Below are 17,929 nucleotides of genomic sequence, written 5' to 3'. Positions count from 1 at the left end.
GTCTAGTCTCATTCACTCTCGGCATACAGCTTTTATTCAATACTGGAATTTGAGGAATAATCGGACTGTTCAACCGTATCCGTTTCACATGGTTGTTCGGGTTTTTTCTAATTGTACTGTAATTAACTTTTACATTTAAGATATTAAGTGTGTGATAGATGGGGCGGAATGATGAATCTGAATACCAGTCTCAGCGTTTCATGAAGGGCAGAAACTCCCTTCCACCCCTACACATTGAGGAGCAGCTGAAAAGGTGTTCAGTTTTAATTATCTTGTTGAACATCCCTCTGAGGACCTGATCTGGAACAACAACCTTTTCTTTGTGGTTAAAAAGGTGCACAGGCAAACTCTACTTTCTCAGGAAGTGAAGGAACACTGGACTTGGAAATTCAGTACTAAAACTATTTTACAGATGTGTGGTAGAGAGTTCCCTGTGCTCCTGCATCACTGGCATGGAATCTGCTCTATGGCAAAGAAGATGACTCTGCCAGCGGTTGTGAAAACTACACAAAGGATTGTAAGCAGCAGCCTCAACACCACCAAATTAATCTATACCAGCATATGTCAGAAATGTTCCCAGTTTAACAGTGAAACACAGAAGGATATAGGACAAGGGCTTTATTGTATCTTTATCATCAGCAGGGGCAGATCTACAGAAATTTCCTAAATTCTAAATACCTACACCCACATTTTGTAAACAATAAAGTTCTATACAACTATTTACCAAAAGATGCAGGCATCTTTTTGTTTTTTTGTACCTCTATTTAAAACTACTAAAACAAAAATTAGACAACAATCAGGTGTCACAGTAAGATGCCACACAAATTATTTGTGCCAGTGCAAAAAAATAGTTTGTCTGCCATAAGACAGAGGAGAACACCACAAGCTTAAACCCTGCAGGTCTGACAAGAGGAGGTGCAAACTTACTGTATTGCTCACTCTGTCAATGTTAACTGTAGCTAGGCTCAAAGTGTTAATGCTAGCTTATTTTAATAAACAACACTGTCATATGCAAAACTTGGGTTCCACTAAGGATGGCAAGAGATTAATTTTAGGTGGGCACATGCCACCCTTGCAGATTCACCATTGATCACTAGTAATATACAGAGAGAAATGCAGAAAATAAAAAGCACAAAGCAAAATAAATGAATAAATAAGAAATAGAAATTCTCCTTCTTTCTTCTATTTCCAAAGCATGCTTTGTTGTTGTTATAAGGATTCAGTTGTATCATCCATTATAAATAATTATTATATTATTATATTATTTTGGACATAATGGACATAATTGTCCATCATGACAACATACAAAGAAGTCTTACATACTTATTCCAAGTCAGCTTCAACAAGACTCTATCACCTTTTTTCATTGACTATACTTTAACAGTGGTTTGTAAACACAAGGTGAATATCCAAAAGGTTTTTGAGTCTTGTTAAAACATCATATGTTCTTTTGTTTGTTTTTTTGTTATTCGGGACTTTAATGAAAGGTAAAGAGAAGGAGTCCAAGCAGCAGATGGAACATTCCCAGTCTGATAGAACAAGCATCACTTTTGGTTGTAGAGGCAGTTGTTGCAGTTGATGTAGCAGTTGTAGCTGCAGAGCTTATAGTTGTGGCGGTACTTGTAGTTGGGGTGGTGGTTGTAGTTGTGGCGGTACTTATAGTTGGGGTGGTGGTTTTAGTTGTGGCGGTAGTTGTAGTTGGGGTGGTGGTTATACTTGTAGCTGGGGCGGTGATTGTAGTTGTAGTTGGGGTGGTGGTTGTAGTTGTGGTGGTACTTGTAGTTGGGGTGGTGGTTGTAGTTGTAGTTGGGGTGGAGGTTGTAGTTTTGGCAGTGGTTGTAGTTGTAGTTGGGGCGGTGGTTGTAGTTGTAGATGGGGTGGTGGTTGTAGTTGTGGCGGTGGTTGTAGTTGTTGTTGGGGTGGTGGTTGTAGTTTTAGTTGTGGCGGTACTTGTAGTTGGGGTGGTGGTTGTAGTTGTAGTTGGGGTGGAGGTTGTAGTTTTGGCAGTGGTTGTAGTTGTAGTTGGGGTGGTGGTTGTAGTTGTGGCGGTGGTTGTAGTTGTAGTTGGGGTGGTGGCTGTAGTTTTAGTTGTGGCGGTAGTTGTAGTTGTAGTTGGGGTGGTGGTTGTAGTTGTAGCTGGGGTGGTGGTTGTAGTTGTGGTTGGGGTGGTGGTTGTAGTTGGGATGGTGGTTGTAGTTGTAGTTGTGGCGGTAGTTGTAGTTGTAGTTGGGGTAGTGGTTGTTGTTGTAGTTGGGGTAGTAGTTGTAGTTGTAGCTGGGGTGGTGGTTTTTGTTGTAGTTGGGGTGGTGGTTGTAGTTGTAGTTGGGGTGATGGTTGTAGTTGTTGTTGGGGTGGAGGTTGTACTTGTGGCAGTTGTTGTAGTTGTAGTTGGGGTGGTGGTTGTAGTTGTAGCTGGGGTGGTGGTTGTAGTTGTGGCGGTACTTGTTGTTGGGGTGGTGGTTGTAGTTGCGGCGGTACTTGTAGTTGGGGTGGTTGTTGTAGTTGTGGCGGTAGTTGTAGTTGTAGTTGGGGCGGTGGTTGTAGTTGTAGTTGGGGTGGTGGTTGTAGTTGTAGTTGGGGTGGTGGTTGTAGTTGTGGCGGTACTTGTAGTTGGGATGGTGGTTGTGGATGTAGTTGGGGCGGTGGTTGTAGTTGCGGCGGTACTTGTAGTTGGGGTTGTGGTTGTAGTTGTAGTTGGGGCGGTGGTTGTAGTTGTAGTTGGGGTGGTGGTTGTAGTTGTAGTTGGGGTGGTGGTTGTAGTTGTGGCGGTACTTGTAGTTGAGATGGTGGTTGTGGATGTAGTTGGGGTGGTGGTTGTAGTTGCGGCGGTACTTGTAGTTGGGGTGGTGGTTGTAGTTGTGGCGGTAGTTGTAGTTGTAGTTGGGGCGGTGGTTGTAGTCGTAGTTGGGGTGGTGGTTGTAGTTGTAGTTGGGGTGGTGGTTGTAGTTGTGGCGGTACTTGTAGTTGGGATGGTGGTTGTAGTTGTAGTTGGGGCGGTGGTTGTAGTTGTAGTTGGGGTGGTGGTTGTAGGTATAGCGGTGGTTGTAGTCGTAGATGGGGTGGTGGTTGTAGTTGTAGTTGGGGTGGTGGTTGTTGTTGTAGTTGGGGTGCTGGTTGTAGTTGTGGCGGTAGTTGTAGTTGGGGTAGTGGTTGTAGCTGTAACTGGGGCGGTGATTGTAGTTGGGGCAGTAGTTGTAGTTGGGGTGGTGGTTGTAGTTGTAGCGGTGGTTTTAGTTGTAGATGGGATGGTGGTTGTAGTTGTAGCTGTGGTGGTGGTTGTAGTTGTAGCTGGGCTGGTGGTTGTTGTTGTAGTTGGGGTGGTGGTTGTAGTTGTGGCGGTAGTTGTAGTTGGGGTGGTGGTTGTAGTTGTGGAGGTACTTGTAGTTAGGGTGGTGGTTGTAGTTGTAGTTGGGGTGGAGGTTGTAGTTGTAGTTGGGGTAGTGGTTTTAGTTGTAGTTGGGGTGGTGGTTGTAGTTGTAGCGGTGGTTGTAGTTGGGATGGTGGTTGTAGTTGTAGTTGGGGCGGTGGTTGTAGTTGTAGTTGTGGCGATAGTTGTAGTTGTAGTTGGGGTAGTGGTTGTTGTTGTAGTTGGGGTAGTAGTTGTAGTTATAGCTGGGGTGGTGGTTTTTGTTGTAGTTGGGGTGGTGGTTGTAGTTGTAGTTGGGGTGATGGTTGTAGTTGTTGTTGGGGTGGAGGTTGTACTTGTGGCAGTTGTTGTAGTTGTAGTTGGGGTGGTGGTTGTAGTTGTAGCTGGGGTGGTGGTTGTAGTTGTGGCGGTACTTGTTGTTGGGGTGGTGGTTGTAGTTGCGGCGGTACTTGTAGTTGGGGTGGTGGTTGTAGTTGTGGCGGTAGTTGTAGTTGTAGTTGGGGCGGTGGTTGTAGTTGTAGTTGGGGTGGTGGTTGTAGTTGTAGTTGGGGTGGTGGTTGTAGTTGTGGCGGTACTTGTAGTTGGGATGGTGGTTGTGGATGTAGTTGGGGCGGTGGTTGTAGTTGTAGTTGGGGTTGTGGTTGTAGTTGTAGCTGGGGTGGTGGTTGTAGTTGTAGTTGGGGTGGTGGTTGTAGTTGTAGTTGGGGTGGTGGTTGTAGTTGTGGCGGTACTTGTAGTTGGGATGGTGGTTGTAGTTGTAGTTGGGGCGGTGGTTGTAGTTGTAGTTGGGGTGGTGGTTGTAGTCGTAGATGGGGTGGTGGTTGTAGTTGTAGTTGGGGTGGTGGTTGTTGTTGTAGTTGGGGTGCTGGTTGTAGTTGTGGCGGTAGTTGTAGTTGGGGTAGTGGTTGTAGTTGTAACTGGGGCGGTGATTGTAGTTGGGGCAGTAGTTGTAGTTGGGGTGGTGGTTGTAGTTGTAGCGGTGGTTTTAGTTGTAGATGGGATGGTGGTTGTAGTTGTAGCTGTGGTGGTGGTTGTAGTTGTAGCTGGGCTGGTGGTTGTTGTTGTAGTTGGGGTGGTGGTTGTAGTTGTGGCGGTAGTTGTAGTTGGGGTGGTTGTTGTAGTTGTAGCTGGGGCGGTGATTGTAGTTGTAGTTGGGGTGGTGGTGGTGGTTGTGGCGATACTTGAAGTTGGGGTGATGGTTGTAGTTGTAGTTGTGGCGGTAGTTGTAGTTGGGATGGTGGTTGTAGTTGTAGTTGGGGCGGTGGTTGTAGTTGTAGTTGGGGTGGTGGTTGTAGTTGTAGCTGGGGTGGTGGTTGTAGTTGTGGCGGTACTTGTTGTTGGGGTGGTGGTTGTAGTTGCGGCGGTACTTGTAGTTGGGGTGGTGGTTGTAGTTGTGGCGGTAGTTGTAGTTGTAGTTGGGGCGGTGGTTGTAGTTGTAGTTGGGGTGGTGGTTGTAGTTGTAGTTGGGGTGGTGGTTGTAGTTGTGGCGGTACTTGTAGTTGGGATGGTGGTTGTGGATGTAGTTGGGGCGGTGGTTGTAGTTGTAGTTGGGGTTGTGGTTGTAGTTGTAGCTGGGGTGGTGGTTGTAGTTGTAGTTGGGGTGGTGGTTGTAGTTGTGGCGGTAGTTGTAGTTGTAGTTGGGGCGGTGGTTGTAGTTGTAGTTGGGGTGGTGGTTGTAGTTGTAGTTGGGGTGGTGGTTGTAGTTGTGGCGGTACTTGTAGTTGGGATGGTGGTTGTGGATGTAGTTGGGGCGGTGGTTGTAGTTGTAGTTGGGGTTGTGGTTGTAGTTGTAGCTGGGGTGGTGGTTGTAGTTGTAGTTGGGGTGGTGGTTGTAGTTGTAGTTGGGGTGGTGGTTGTAGTTGTAGCTGGGGTGGTGGTTGTAGTTGTGGCGGTACTTGTTGTTGGGGTGGTGGTTGTAGTTGCGGCGGTACTTGTAGTTGGGGTGGTGGTTGTGGATGTAGTTGGGGCGGTGGTTGTAGTTGTAGTTGGGGTTGTGGTTGTAGTTGTAGCTGGGGTGGTGGTTGTAGTTGTAGTTGGGGTGGTGGTTGTAGTTGTGGCGGTAGTTGTAGTTGTAGTTGGGGCGGTGGTTGTAGTTGTAGTTGGGGTGGTGGTTGTAGTTGTAGTTGGGGTGGTGGTTGTAGTTGTGGCGGTACTTGTAGTTGGGATGGTGGTTGTGGATGTAGTTGGGGCGGTGGTTGTAGTTGTAGTTGGGGTTGTGGTTGTAGTTGTAGCTGGGGTGGTGGTTGTAGTTGTAGTTGGGGTGGTGGTTGTAGTTGTAGTTGGGGCGGTGGTTGTAGTTGTAGTTGGGGTGGTGGTTGTAGTTGTAGTTGGGGTGGTGGTTGTAGTTGTGGCGGTAGTTGTAGTTGGGGTGGTTGTTGTAGTTGTAGCTGGGGCGGTGATTGTAGTTGTAGTTGGGGTGGTGGTGGTGGTTGTGGCGATACTTGAAGTTGGGGTGATGGTTGTAGTTGTAGTTGTGGCGGTAGTTGTAGTTGGGATGGTGGTTGTAGTTGTAGTTGGGGCGGTGGTTGTAGTTGTAGTTGGGGTGGTGGTTGTAGTTGTAGCTGGGGTGGTGGTTGTAGTTGTGGCGGTACTTGTTGTTGGGGTGGTGGTTGTAGTTGCGGCGGTACTTGTAGTTGGGGTGGTGGTTGTAGTTGTGGCGGTAGTTGTAGTTGTAGTTGGGGCGGTGGTTGTAGTTGTAGTTGGGGTGGTGGTTGTAGTTGTAGTTGGGGTGGTGGTTGTAGTTGTGGCGGTACTTGTAGTTGGGATGGTGGTTGTGGATGTAGTTGGGGCGGTGGTTGTAGTTGTAGTTGGGGTTGTGGTTGTAGTTGTAGCTGGGGTGGTGGTTATAGTCGTGGCGGTACTTGTAGTTGGGGTGGTGGTTGTAGTTGTAGTTGGGGTGGTGGTTGTAGTTGTCGCGGTGGTTGTAGTTGTAGTTGGGGTGGTGGTTGTAGTTGGGGTGGAGGTTGTTGTTGTGGCAGTGGTTTTAGTTGTAGTTGGGGTGGTCGTTGCAGTTGTAGTTGGGGTGGTGGTTGTAGTTGTGGCGGTACTTGTAGTTGGGGCAGTGGTTGAAGTTGTAGTTGGGGTGGTGGTTGTAGTTGTAGCTGGGGTCGTCGTTTTTGTTGTAGTTGGGGTGGTAGATGCTGTTGTAGTTGGGGTGGTGGTTGTAGTTGTAGCTGGGGCGGTGATTATAGTTGTAGTTGGGGTGGTGGTTGTAGTTGTGGCGGTAGTTGTAGTTGGGGTGGTGGTTGTAGTTGTAGCTGGGGTGGTGGTTGTAGTTGTAGTTGGGGCGGTGGTTGTAGTTGTAGTTGGGGTGGTGGTTGTAGTTGGGGTGGTGGTTGTAGTTGTGGCAGTGGTTGTAGTTGTAGTTGGGGGGATGGTTGTAGTTGGGGCAGCAGTTGTAGTTGGTGCTGCAGAACAGGCAACACCTGATACTGTACCAACGCTCTGCATGAAAGGTAGAGAACCCAGGCTTAAAGCAGCTGCACACAGGTTTGCAGATGCGCAGCCGTAACCTGGAAACGTGCTGGTGCCGCTTTTGACTACAGACCAAAGAGAAGAATTTCAGGATATGTTTTAAATTGGCTACTTTCCAGGAAGCTTAATATATTTCATGCAAAAAAAACAACTTAACAGCTTTTTAAAAACTTTATGTTTGTCTGACTTCCAGGCTTGAAATTTAAAATCTTATCACAGTAACTTTCACACCCAAGGATAACATTTAGTATAAATTAGGGTAAAAGTTTCCGCTCTTTTATATGTCAGATGTATCACAAAAGAATTTGAAATCATCTTTGATCTAAAACCGATGACACAACTGATACAACATAAAGACTCACTGGTTGATTGGAAGCATTGGTTCTCCACTCCCTGACACTGTAATGTGGAGGAGCACTGACCAGTGGAAGGGTCACAAAAGTTGCATACTCCACCATTATTTGACTGAGAAGCAGGATCTGAAACACAAAAGGAGGACATTTCATTTCAGAACAGAGACTCTTACAACATCAGATTATTGTTTTTATTTCTTTATATTATTCTTTTGTCTTCGATGAGCAACGTAGTATTTAACTTACTTGGTAGAGTTGCTGAGTTGCAGTTATCTGTGTTGCAGCATTGAGCAGAAGCCAGAGCACTTTGAAAACCCAGGTCGACTGAAAATGTCTGAGAGGTTACGGCTGGACACAGGGAGGAAGATGCACATGCCTTGTAGATTTGTGTGACCGGAGTTCCAGATGAAGTAGCTACAAATTCAAAGTGCGGTTTGTCAATGTTGATGGAACACAAATAGCTTCTCAGCAGTTGTAATTTGGTGAAAATATGAAATATGATATGAAGAAAACATTACCTAGAATGGTAGCTGTAACACACATTGTTTCCGATGAGGAGCATGTAAGTAGTGCTGTGCTTGAACATGCTGAATTTGTGCAGGTTTGGCACTGGAGGGCTCCAGCTGCAATCAGGAGAGAAACACAAAACTGATCATCACAATTTAAATATATAGCAAATATGACATTTGTAGTTGTGGCGGTAGTTGTAGTTGGGGTGGTGGTTGTAGTTGGGGTGGTGATTGTAGTTTTGGCAGTGGTTGTAAGTGTAGTTGGGGTGGTGGTTGTAGTTGTACCTGGGGTGGTGGTTGTAGTTGTGGCGGTAGTTGTAGTTGGGGTGGTGGTTGTAGTTGTGGCAGTGGTTGTAGTTGTAGTTGGGGTGGTGGTTGTAGTTGTACCTGGGGTGGTGGTTGTAGTTGTGGCGGTAGTTGTAGTTGGGGTGGTGGTTGTAGTTGTGGCAGTGGTTGTAGTTGTAGTTGGGGTGGTGGTTGTAGTTGTGGCAGTGGTTATAGTTGTAGTTGGGGGGATGGTTGTAGTCGGGGCAGCAGTTGTAGTTGGTGCTGCAGAACAGGCAACACCTGATACTGTACCAACGCTCTGCATGAAAGGTAGAGAACCCAGGCTTAAAGCAGCTGCACACAGGTTTGCAGATGCGCAGCCGTAACCTGGATACGTGCTGGTGCCGCTTTTGACTGCAGATCAAAAAGAAGAATTTCAGGATATGTTTTAAATTGGCTACTTTCCAGGAAGCTTAATATATTTCATGCAAAAAAACAACTTAACAGCTTTTTAAAACGTTTATGTGTTTGTCTGACTTCCAGGCTTGAAATTTAAAATCTTATTACAGTAACTTTCACACCCAAGGACAACATTTAGTATAAATTAGGGTAAAAGTTTCTGCTCTTTTATATGTCAGATGTATCACAAAAGAATTTGAAATCATCTTTGATCTAAAACCGATGACACAACTGATACAACATAAAGACTCACTGGTTGATTGGAAGCATTGGTTCTCCACTCCCTGACACTGTAATGTGGAGGAGCACTGACCAGTGGAAGGGTCACAAAAGTTGCATACTCCACCATTATTTGACTGAGAAGCAGGATCTGAAACACAAAAGGAGGACATTTCATTTCAGAACAGAGACTCTTACAACATCAGATTATTGTTTTTATTTCTTTATATTATTCTTTTGTCTTCGATGAGCAACGTAGTATTTAACTTACTTGGTAGAGTTGCTGAGTTGCAGTTATCTGTGTTGCAGCATTGAGCAGAAGCCAGAGCACTTTGAAAACCCAGGTCGACTGAAAATGTCTGAGAGGTTACGGCTGGACACAGGGAGGAAGATGCACATGCCTTGTAGATTTGTGTGACCGGAGTTCCAGATGAAGTAGCTACAAATTCAAAGTGCGGTTTGTCAATGTTGATGGAACACAAATAGCTTCTCAGCAGTTGTAATTTGGTGAAAATATGAAATATGATATGAAGAAAACATTACCTAGAATGGTAGCTGTAACACACATTGTTTCCGATGAGGAGCATGTAAGTAGTGCTGTGCTTGAACATGCTGAATTTGTGCAGGTTTGGCACTGGAGGGCTCCAGCTGCAATCAGGAGAGAAACACAAAACTGATCATCACAATTTAAATATATAGCAAATATGACATTTGTAGTTGTGGCGGTAGTTGTAGTTGGGGTGGTGGTTGTAGTTGGGGTGGTGATTGTAGTTTTGGCAGTGGTTGTAAGTGTAGTTGGGGTGGTGGTTGTAGTTGTACCTGGGGTGGTGGTTGTAGTTGTGGCGGTAGTTGTAGTTGGGGTGGTGGTTGTAGTTGGGGTGGTGGTTGTAGTTGTGGCAGTGGTTGTAGTTGTAGTTGGGGGGATGGTTGTAGTTGGGGCAGCAGTTGTAGTTGGTGCTGCAGAACAGGCAACACCTGATACTGTACCAACGCTCTGCATGAAAGGTAGAGAACCCAGGCTTAAAGCAGCTGCACACAGGTTTGCAGATGCGCAGCCGTAACCTGGAAACGTGCTGGTGCCGCTATTGACTGCAGATCAAAGAGAAGAATTTCAGGATATGTTTTAAATTGGCTACTTTCCAGGAAGCTTAATATATTTCATGCAAAAAAAACAACTTAACAGCTTTTTAAAAACTTTATGTTTGTCTGACTTCCAGGCTTGAAATTTAAAATCTTATCACAGTAACTTTCACACCCAAGGATAACATTTAGTATAAATTAGGGTAAAAGTTTCCGCTCTTTTATATGTCAGATGTATCACAAAAGAATTTGAAATCATCTTTGATCTAAAACCGATGACACAACTGATACAACATAAAGACTCACTGGTTGATTGGAAGCATTGGTTCTCCACTCCCTGACACTGTAATGTGGAGGAGCACTGACCAGTGGAAGGGTCACAAAAGTTGCATACTCCACCATTATTTGACTGAGAAGCAGGATCTGAAACACAAAAGGAGGACATTTCATTTCAGAACAGAGACTCTTACAACATCAGATTATTGTTTTTATTTCTTTATATTATTCTTTTGTCTTCGATGAGCAACGTAGTATTTAACTTACTTGGTAGAGTTGCTGAGTTGCAGTTATCTGTGTTGCAGCATTGAGCAGAAGCAAGAGCACTTTGAAAACCCAGGTCGACTGAAAATGTCTGAGAGGTTACGGCTGGACACAGGGAGGAAGATGCACATGCCTTGTAGATTTGTGTGACCGGAGTTCCAGATGAAGTAGCTACAAATTCAAAGTGCAGTTTGTTAATGTTGATGGAACACAAATAGCTTCACAGTGGATGTAATTTGGTGAAAATATAAAATATGCTATGAAGAAAACATTACCTAGAATGGTAGCTGTAACACACATTGTTTCCGATGAGGAGCATGTAAGTAGTGCTGTGCTTGAACATGCTGAATTTGTGCAGGTTTGGCACTGGAGGGCTCCAGCTGCAATCAGGAGAGAAACACAAAACTGATCATCACAATTTAAATATATAGCAAATATGAGATGTTCTGAAAGTTCATATTGGGTTACAGCAGGTTACAGTTGAGTCAATTCTACTCACTAACTTTGGGGGAAAAAATTACAATGTAAGATTTAAATAAAATATTTAAAGCTTTAAATTAGACTCTCTTCTACCTGCAGGTGAAATGAGTGTAGTTACCTGTGGTGGAGAGTGCCCAGAGGAGAAACAGAGAAAACAGCAGCTTCATTGTGATGAACAGGTCAGTTCTGCAGATTAGTTTGCCTGGACTGTGATACTAAAGCTGAGGAGCAGCACTGCACTTTATATACTGAACAGGTGACCTCACAATTGCATGTGTTCACATTTTTACAGCATGACCATTCATGCAATTAACTCTTCTTTTGTCAAATCATTATGTCACAGCACCTTACCACACCTTTCCTCTTCAATTCAATAACAAGTATTCGTGCATCACAAAAAACACAGGAATTCTTTTTTACATTATTAAGTTTTTAACAAATGAGAATGACCTTGCGTCTTGTGTCATTAAGCCATCATCTTTAATTTTGACTTTGAAACCATAATTGACTTTTTGTTCAGACAATTCCATTTGTTTATAACAGTTGACACTTCCGAATAAAATCAGGACCAAATGTTATGAAACAACCCTGGAATAACTTTTCTACAACTGATGAAGATCAAGCCTAAATGCTTTACATTAAGTGTTGTCCTCTACATATACTACTAATCATAAATGGTGTCTAAATAGATCAGGGGTTATCAACTACATTTGTCTAAGGACCAGAATTTTATCAGCACACACTGTGAGGACCAGATGCTCTCATAAAGTAACTGAAGTAACATAAACATAACATCAAGTACCTCACATTACCTGTACTGTAGTAAGCCACTAGAGAGCGACTGCAATATTTTAGGCTTCATATTTGTGAGGCTAATAATGCATTCAGCGAAATCATACAGTTTTTGTCATAATGTAGCTTCATGTTTGTTTGTCTAAGAGAGGGACACAAACTTAGAGATCCTACAGAGGTCAAGATAAAACAAAAGAAAGAAGTCCAAAAAGAACTATTAATTTGCTAACAAATGTTGTGTTTTTAATCTCAAAATTAATATATCTGAAAAAAACAGTGATCATTGTAGATGTCTATTTAATCAGCTTATACTCCATAACAGTTTTCATTCCTACTTGAATGCCAGTTGTTGACCATTTCGATATGAAAACTTGATTTTACTCACTAACACAGTACAAACAGTGTGGTGTAAAATCTGTTTGATTTTATGTGTAAGTTGAAAGAAAATCATCAGATGTTCCTTAATGCAAGAACTAACAGTCATGACTGGGAGGTAACTGTCTGAATAAAATATAAAACATGTTAATCACTTTTTATTTTCTTGCCCCACACCTGCTTCATTCTTTCCTGTAGATCTGGTTTGTTGAGAAACTGACGGCTTTGTGATCAATGGTGTAAAACCTGCTGCAGGTGTGGCAGCTGCCTTACCCGATCAAGATCAATACTTGAACAGTGGAGTAACTTTACTTTTACTCAGCTACTGTACTGAAATGTCTTTTAGCTCAAACATTGATTTTCTGGTTTATGCTTCTATGCTTTGTACATTTTGCTCTTACACGCTTCAAACAGCCAAGGAATCATCTAAACTTCATGATCTACCATCTCAAATGTTTTCAAAAACCATCATGAAGCACAACTGACGCTGTAACTCTGTCACAGTGTTGTGCTACTCTGAATTTACCACACCTGCTGTTGTTAAACGGATGTCATTGCCACGCTCTCTTTGTAACATAATAATAGCACGCCTATTCAAATCAAACATAAAGCATCTTATTTATCAAGTACAATCATGTGTTACACACACCTGACTTACGTAGAACTTCTTTTTGTTCTATTATGGACTATCACAGAAATAACGCAGGTTGTTTCTGAATCACTTAATTAAGGGTTTGGCCATTGCAGTAATTCTTTAGCTAATGCCCTGGTATGTCACCTACACCCTACAGCCGAGTTATTTTTTAATATATGCTTCTCTTTACTATTTCTTTACTCCTTTCTGTTTCCAAGTCTTAGATGAAACATCTGAAACACTACTGTGTGTCAGGGTCCTGGGAGCGTGAGCGAGACAGATAAATATGAAGGCATGCCGGCTCGGACGTCGCCCGGATCAACAAGGTCCGCGTCAGGTGTTGAGGAACCAGGGCACCCTGACGAAAAGTGGGCTACTGGAACAAGAAGGCATCGGTGGGCAAGAGACGAAAACAGGGCGTTGTTGGAATGCTACTGTAAAATAAGGAGGGGATGTTTTTCTCATTATCATTTAATATTTTAATATGGCATTATTAGTTTATTAGAAGTATATAACCAGCTTTGCATTAAGCATAAATTGAAGTTTTTGACCTTACATTATTCTTTGCATTACAGTGATGGTGATAACTTTAGTTTGATCTTTTCTTACAGGTACCAGAATAATAACATGATTTTCCATTGCAGATGTAACCCTGATCATTCCATACACATTGCAGTTTGTTGCTTTTTCTAGAGTTGTGCTCAAGGTAATTAAAGGTTAAAAGCTACAGCCAGCGCGAGTCTGGCTGATCTATGGAGGGCAAAGGCTTTGAGCTTGGAAGGCCGCACGCGCTTACACAGCACTTATAAGATGTTATTCTTGGTGATTTTGTGCTTAGTCATGTTTTAATATGTTTTAAGTAGAAGTAGCTGATCCAGCAATATTCATTTAATATTATAGACTTGATTTAGAGCAATACACACTGATGGTCTTAACAAATGAAAGAGTCCTTGTAGCTGCCATGTTGTGTCTTAGCAGGGTACAGACGGTTCCAGGAGACGGGGGCAGTCAGCGTCTGCCCTCGGGAAGGAGACAATGTTATTCTTTGTGTTAAATAAAATTGTCAACATTGATTGTATTACACCTGTCACTACGCATGAGGGGGCGTTCTAATACCCTGATTTCATAAAACTATGGTGATGTGTTTTTTGAGATGAGATCTGAGACTGTCTGCATACAGTGTCCATCTCCCACGTGTGTGATCATTAAATCATCGTTTGACTCAACCCGACCGGACCAGTGTTGTTATTGTGGGTTTTTTCCTCTGGTGTCCATCCCCAATATTTTTGAACCTTAACACTACTATGCAAGTAACCCTGGCGGAAGGGGCTACATGAATAGGATGAGGGACCTATGGATTCTTCGATACCCAACATCCACAATGACGGCGAAACAACTAGTAGCTCAGTGTTCCAACATTCGAAAGAAGGGACTGCTCTCACAGCTAGATGTAGCGGTTCCGAATGACAGCAATATCAGGAAGAAGGAACACGAGAAGCTGGAGAAATACCAAGGGCTCAGAGAAGAGCTCGAGAGGATGTGGAGGGTGAAGGTAACGGTGGTCCCCGTGGTAATCGGAGCACTAGGTGCGGTGACTCCCAAGCTAGGCGAGTGGCTCCAGCAGATCCCGGGAACAACATCGGAGATCTCTGTCCAGAAGAGCGCAGTCCTGGGAACAGCTAAGATACTGCGCAGGACCCTCAAGCTCCCAGGCCTCTGGTAGAGGACCCGAGCTTGAAGGATAAACCGCCCGCAGGGGCGTGCTGGGTGTTTATATATATATATATATATATGTATCTATATCTATATATGGTAAATGTATCTATCTATATCTATATATCTATATATAGATATAGATATATACATATATTTTACCATAAGTGTGTGAATGTTTGTGCCATTACTTTAATAGCCAGTTACAGTACGGATTGGAGGATATGTCAAGGCACACCGTCATTACCAAACACAGGTTGGACACCATGTAAATATTTATCTGTTTTTATTTATTTGTTTGTTTTTTTATTGTATTCTGTTTGGCCTAAGTATGACCACCAGCATGACATGAGAAAAAACAAAACAATAAATAAAATTCGTGTCGGTTTCAAACATTTTTATTTCTTGTTTTTATTTATATATTTTTGCTTTTCATGTATTTGATTTTATTTATTTTGTTCATGGTTTTACATTGAGAGCCATTTATGCAGAATCCCTTGTGCAGTAGATTGTTGATGCCTGTAAAGTCTTTAGCATTGTTTGAGTTGAATCTTCATTGTTTTCAGATATTGATACTATTTTTCCTGCTACAAGGAATGCTCCAGTTCCACATTTCACACAAGCCTTAAAATGCCTAATATCCTTGATAATTAAAAGAAAAAAGAAAATATGCAGAAAGTATGATATATTGAGTAAATATTGGTATGTATGCTGTTTTTTTTTTATTTGTCTTATATTGATGCCTTTTTACTGTACCTCAGCTTCAGACAGATTCCAGCCTCTTTTAACTAAATTTGGATTTCCTAACCCCAATCAGGTCTTGAAAAAGGTGTTTTCTGAGTATTTCTGATACTTCAAATGTTTTTCATGCCTTTTTATTTTATTCTAATAGATAATATATATGAGTCCAAATATAAGATAGATGAACGTGGTAGTTGTTGTTGGAGCAGTATTACACAAATTGTTATCACAACAGCTGACGTTCCCAAGATTCAAGACAGGGAGACTTGACAGGCTGGACACTGCTGTACAGATGTTTTCAGACATGCAGCCCTTGACTGGAACTGAAGTGCTGATACCTGATGGCACTGTAGATAAAAATCATCATTTCAGATTTTTCATCTTTATAGAAACAATTTTGCTCAAATCAGAAAGAAGTATTGAAAGACGCTTTAAGCAAAAACCTTCTACAGCATGTAATTACAACATTTACCAGCAAGGTGTATTTTACCAGTGGGTTTGTAAGGTGTTTTTTTCACGTAGCAGTCTCATTAAATTAGCTTCCTTATTTCGTCAGTGTAATAGTGACTCATAATATGACTCAAATAACAGAATATCTTGAAGTTGTATGTAATATAATGCTTTTTTTTCCTTTTGTTGATGTTTCATTTTTCATATTACAAAAACACAAATTTGTATAAACATTTCAAGGTAGCAAAACAGGTTTGAAGAGAATTACCAAATGCTTGAAAGCAGCGATTCTCTACTCCACTACACTTCACTGTAGAGTTACACTGAGTGGAGCCGGGGTCACATGAAAAACACTTCAGATTGTTCTCGGTCTGATCTGCAGGGACTGAAATAGGAATGAAAATCTTTTTCAAAAACAGAAAACATTACAGTGACCAGATTTAACATTCCAGGTCAAGAAGATGGCAGGATTCCGACATTATTATCTAGCTTGTGTTTTCTTGTCATATAGAAACTCTATCTTTACTTGCCAGGCAAAATGTTTAAGTTGCAGTTGTCTTTGTTGCAGCATTCAACAGATGCAGCTGCACTCAAAATACCCAGGTTTGCTGAATATGTCTGAGAGCCTAAGACAGGACACACGAAGTCTGGTGCACAACCCCTGATGATTTGTGGTACCTTAATTCCAGACGATGTCACTGCAGAATCAAAGTGGAGTTTGTTAACATTGATGTAACCTCCCAGTACATGTATGCTCACTGAAAAGTAAAAGACGGAATAAAGAAGAGACTACCTAGAATAGAAGATGTCACACACGCCTTCTCTATAGTGCACTTAACTGGGTTTGTCGTTAAACATGTCACATCTTTGCAGGTTAAACACTGAAGGGCTCCCGCTGTGAAAAAAAAAGTGAAATTGTGATCACATTTTCATTCACATTCATGAAGATAGCTGGGTTTTGCTTTATTGGTTGAAAGGCTTTAAGGGATCTTGCAATACATAACGTGCAATAATGGTGAGCAAAAATAGGCTAACTCCTTAAATAGTGCTTAGAAGCATGATTTGAAGTCAGTTCATAATTAGTCAGGATAACATTTATATTCCCTTTTAAAAAATGTTTTCTGCAGAAGTAAAAACGTTTAAGTCCTTACATTTTTGGAGAAGTCTAAATTTAAGAACAAGATGATGTACCTGTGCTGCAGAGTGCCCAGAAGAGAGTCAGGGAAAGAATCAGCTTCATCATAATGTGAAGATTTGTTTTCCCAGATAGTGACACTACACATAACATAAATGGATCCATTTATATACTCTACAGAGACTGAAAAACAAAGACAGACATCAATTTCCTAGAAGCTCCTCCTTCAAAAAAGAGAAAAGCAAACAAAAAGATTTCTGAAAGGACCTAAAGATCAAGATTACAGATGAGCTGATGAGGCAGTTTGGCCTACAGTGTTACTGCTACAGTAAGAGATATGATTGGAATTTAAATTTACCGCATTAATTCTTCACTCCACTGCTTTGGAGTGAACTCCACTGCTTTTCTAGACCTAGTAACACACACTGTACCATTCAATAATTTATATTTAAATATTGCTGGTTGTTATATTTTTACTTCTTAGGGAAAAAAAACAGCAGATGATATTCTGTGATAATAAATGTTTTTCTCCAAAAATGAGTGCTGTAAAACCTCAAAATTGATCTTTCCCTGCTCTCTGAAACATCATTAAGGATAAATCATACATTTATTACTTTATTTAATCAGAGAAAATGTATTTACTCAAAGAGGCTGTTTACACATGTTAAATTGATGTGTGGTTAAAGTGTATTGTATTGTAGAAAAAAATTTCTACACTACACAGATCCAATCATGATATAATCTAAGTTATGCATTTAAAAAAAAAACTACATAGCAATTATATACTTACATTTCAAAGCCCACAATTGCTCCCTTCTGTCATTGTCTCCATTGAAGGCGTTCTCAATACAGGTTAATACCAACGTTAAAATGTCTAACTTCATGATCCAGAACATGAAACAATAATTTACGTAGGACGTAAGGATGTAAGTATGTTTTGTAATGTAAAATGTACTGTTTTTCTTTAAATCAAACATGACACATTAGAGGTCATGGTATGCAAAAGTCATAGCATGTTTACTTTTTTACTCCATCACTAGCACAAACATTTGCTTGCTCTTCTTCAGAAATCCCTCAGCTTGTCTTGTTCCAAATGCCACAAATACTTGCTTAGACTCCAACCACAGCCTCACACCCAGAAAAATACAGCAGGTGTTTTAGAAACAGTTTCTTTGGAACGTCTTTGTTCTGGCATTTTGTTCGTTTTTATTTAAGGCTGGGTAAACAACTTAGATACATACAACCTCCACAGTCACTCTTGCTGAGGTTTCACTAATGCTTGAGAGAGTCTTTTCAGTCTTTCCAAACAACACTATTTTGAAACAGATTTGCAAAACACAC

General features: G+C 41.8%; 1 protein-coding gene and 1 long non-coding RNA gene across 2 annotated transcripts; both read right to left on the bottom strand.

Moving 5' to 3' along the window:
* Positions 1 to 612: 612 nt before the first annotated feature.
* LOC147309813 (uncharacterized) lies at positions 613 to 10,945 on the bottom strand. Its single transcript, XM_086269956.1, has 12 exons — positions 10,867 to 10,945; positions 10,544 to 10,648; positions 10,272 to 10,439; positions 10,035 to 10,151; positions 9,534 to 9,737; positions 9,192 to 9,299; positions 8,920 to 9,087; positions 8,683 to 8,799; positions 7,713 to 8,384; positions 7,441 to 7,608; positions 7,204 to 7,320; positions 613 to 6,906 (listed from the first exon to the last, which is right to left on the bottom strand). The coding sequence occupies exons 1-12, from the start codon at positions 10,913 to 10,915 to the stop codon at positions 1,478 to 1,480; spliced, it is 7,422 nt and encodes a 2,473-aa protein (XP_086126082.1). The 5' UTR covers positions 10,916 to 10,945; the 3' UTR covers positions 613 to 1,477.
* Positions 10,946 to 15,989: 5,044 nt separating this feature from the next.
* LOC147309812 (uncharacterized) lies at positions 15,990 to 16,832 on the bottom strand. The gene is made up of 3 exons (XR_015125764.1): positions 16,645 to 16,832; positions 16,247 to 16,348; positions 15,990 to 16,151 (listed from the first exon to the last, which is right to left on the bottom strand). It is a non-coding gene; the product is annotated as an uncharacterized LOC147309812 (long non-coding RNA).
* Positions 16,833 to 17,929: the final 1,097 nt, after the last annotated feature.

Source organism: Aulonocara sp. 'chitande type north' Nkhata Bay, linkage group LG17, assembly GCF_057382095.1.
Source record: "Aulonocara sp. 'chitande type north' Nkhata Bay isolate Kocher_YH1m ecotype deep benthic linkage group LG17, A_spYH_male_GT1.1, whole genome shotgun sequence".
NCBI classification, from domain to species: domain Eukaryota; kingdom Metazoa; phylum Chordata; class Actinopteri; order Cichliformes; family Cichlidae; genus Aulonocara; species Aulonocara sp. 'chitande type north' Nkhata Bay.
The sequence above is the reverse complement of the archived record's forward strand: the minus strand, read 5'-3'. Positions and strand labels throughout refer to the sequence as shown.

What these genes read in the sequence shown, in the direction of transcription:
- LOC147309813 (XM_086269956.1), bottom strand. Translation starts at nt 10,915, where the DNA reads ATGAAGCTGCTGTTTTCTCTGTTTCTCCTCTGGGCACTCTCCACCACA. An exon ending in CAACTCAGCAACTCTACCAA is followed by an intron (nt 10,152 to 10,271) that starts GTAAGTTAAATA and finishes TTTGTGTTTCAG; the next exon opens with ATCCTGCTTCTCAGTCAAAT. An exon ending in CCAATGCTTCCAATCAACCA is followed by an intron (nt 9,738 to 10,034) that starts GTGAGTCTTTAT and finishes TTTGATCTGCAG; the next exon opens with TCAATAGCGGCACCAGCACG.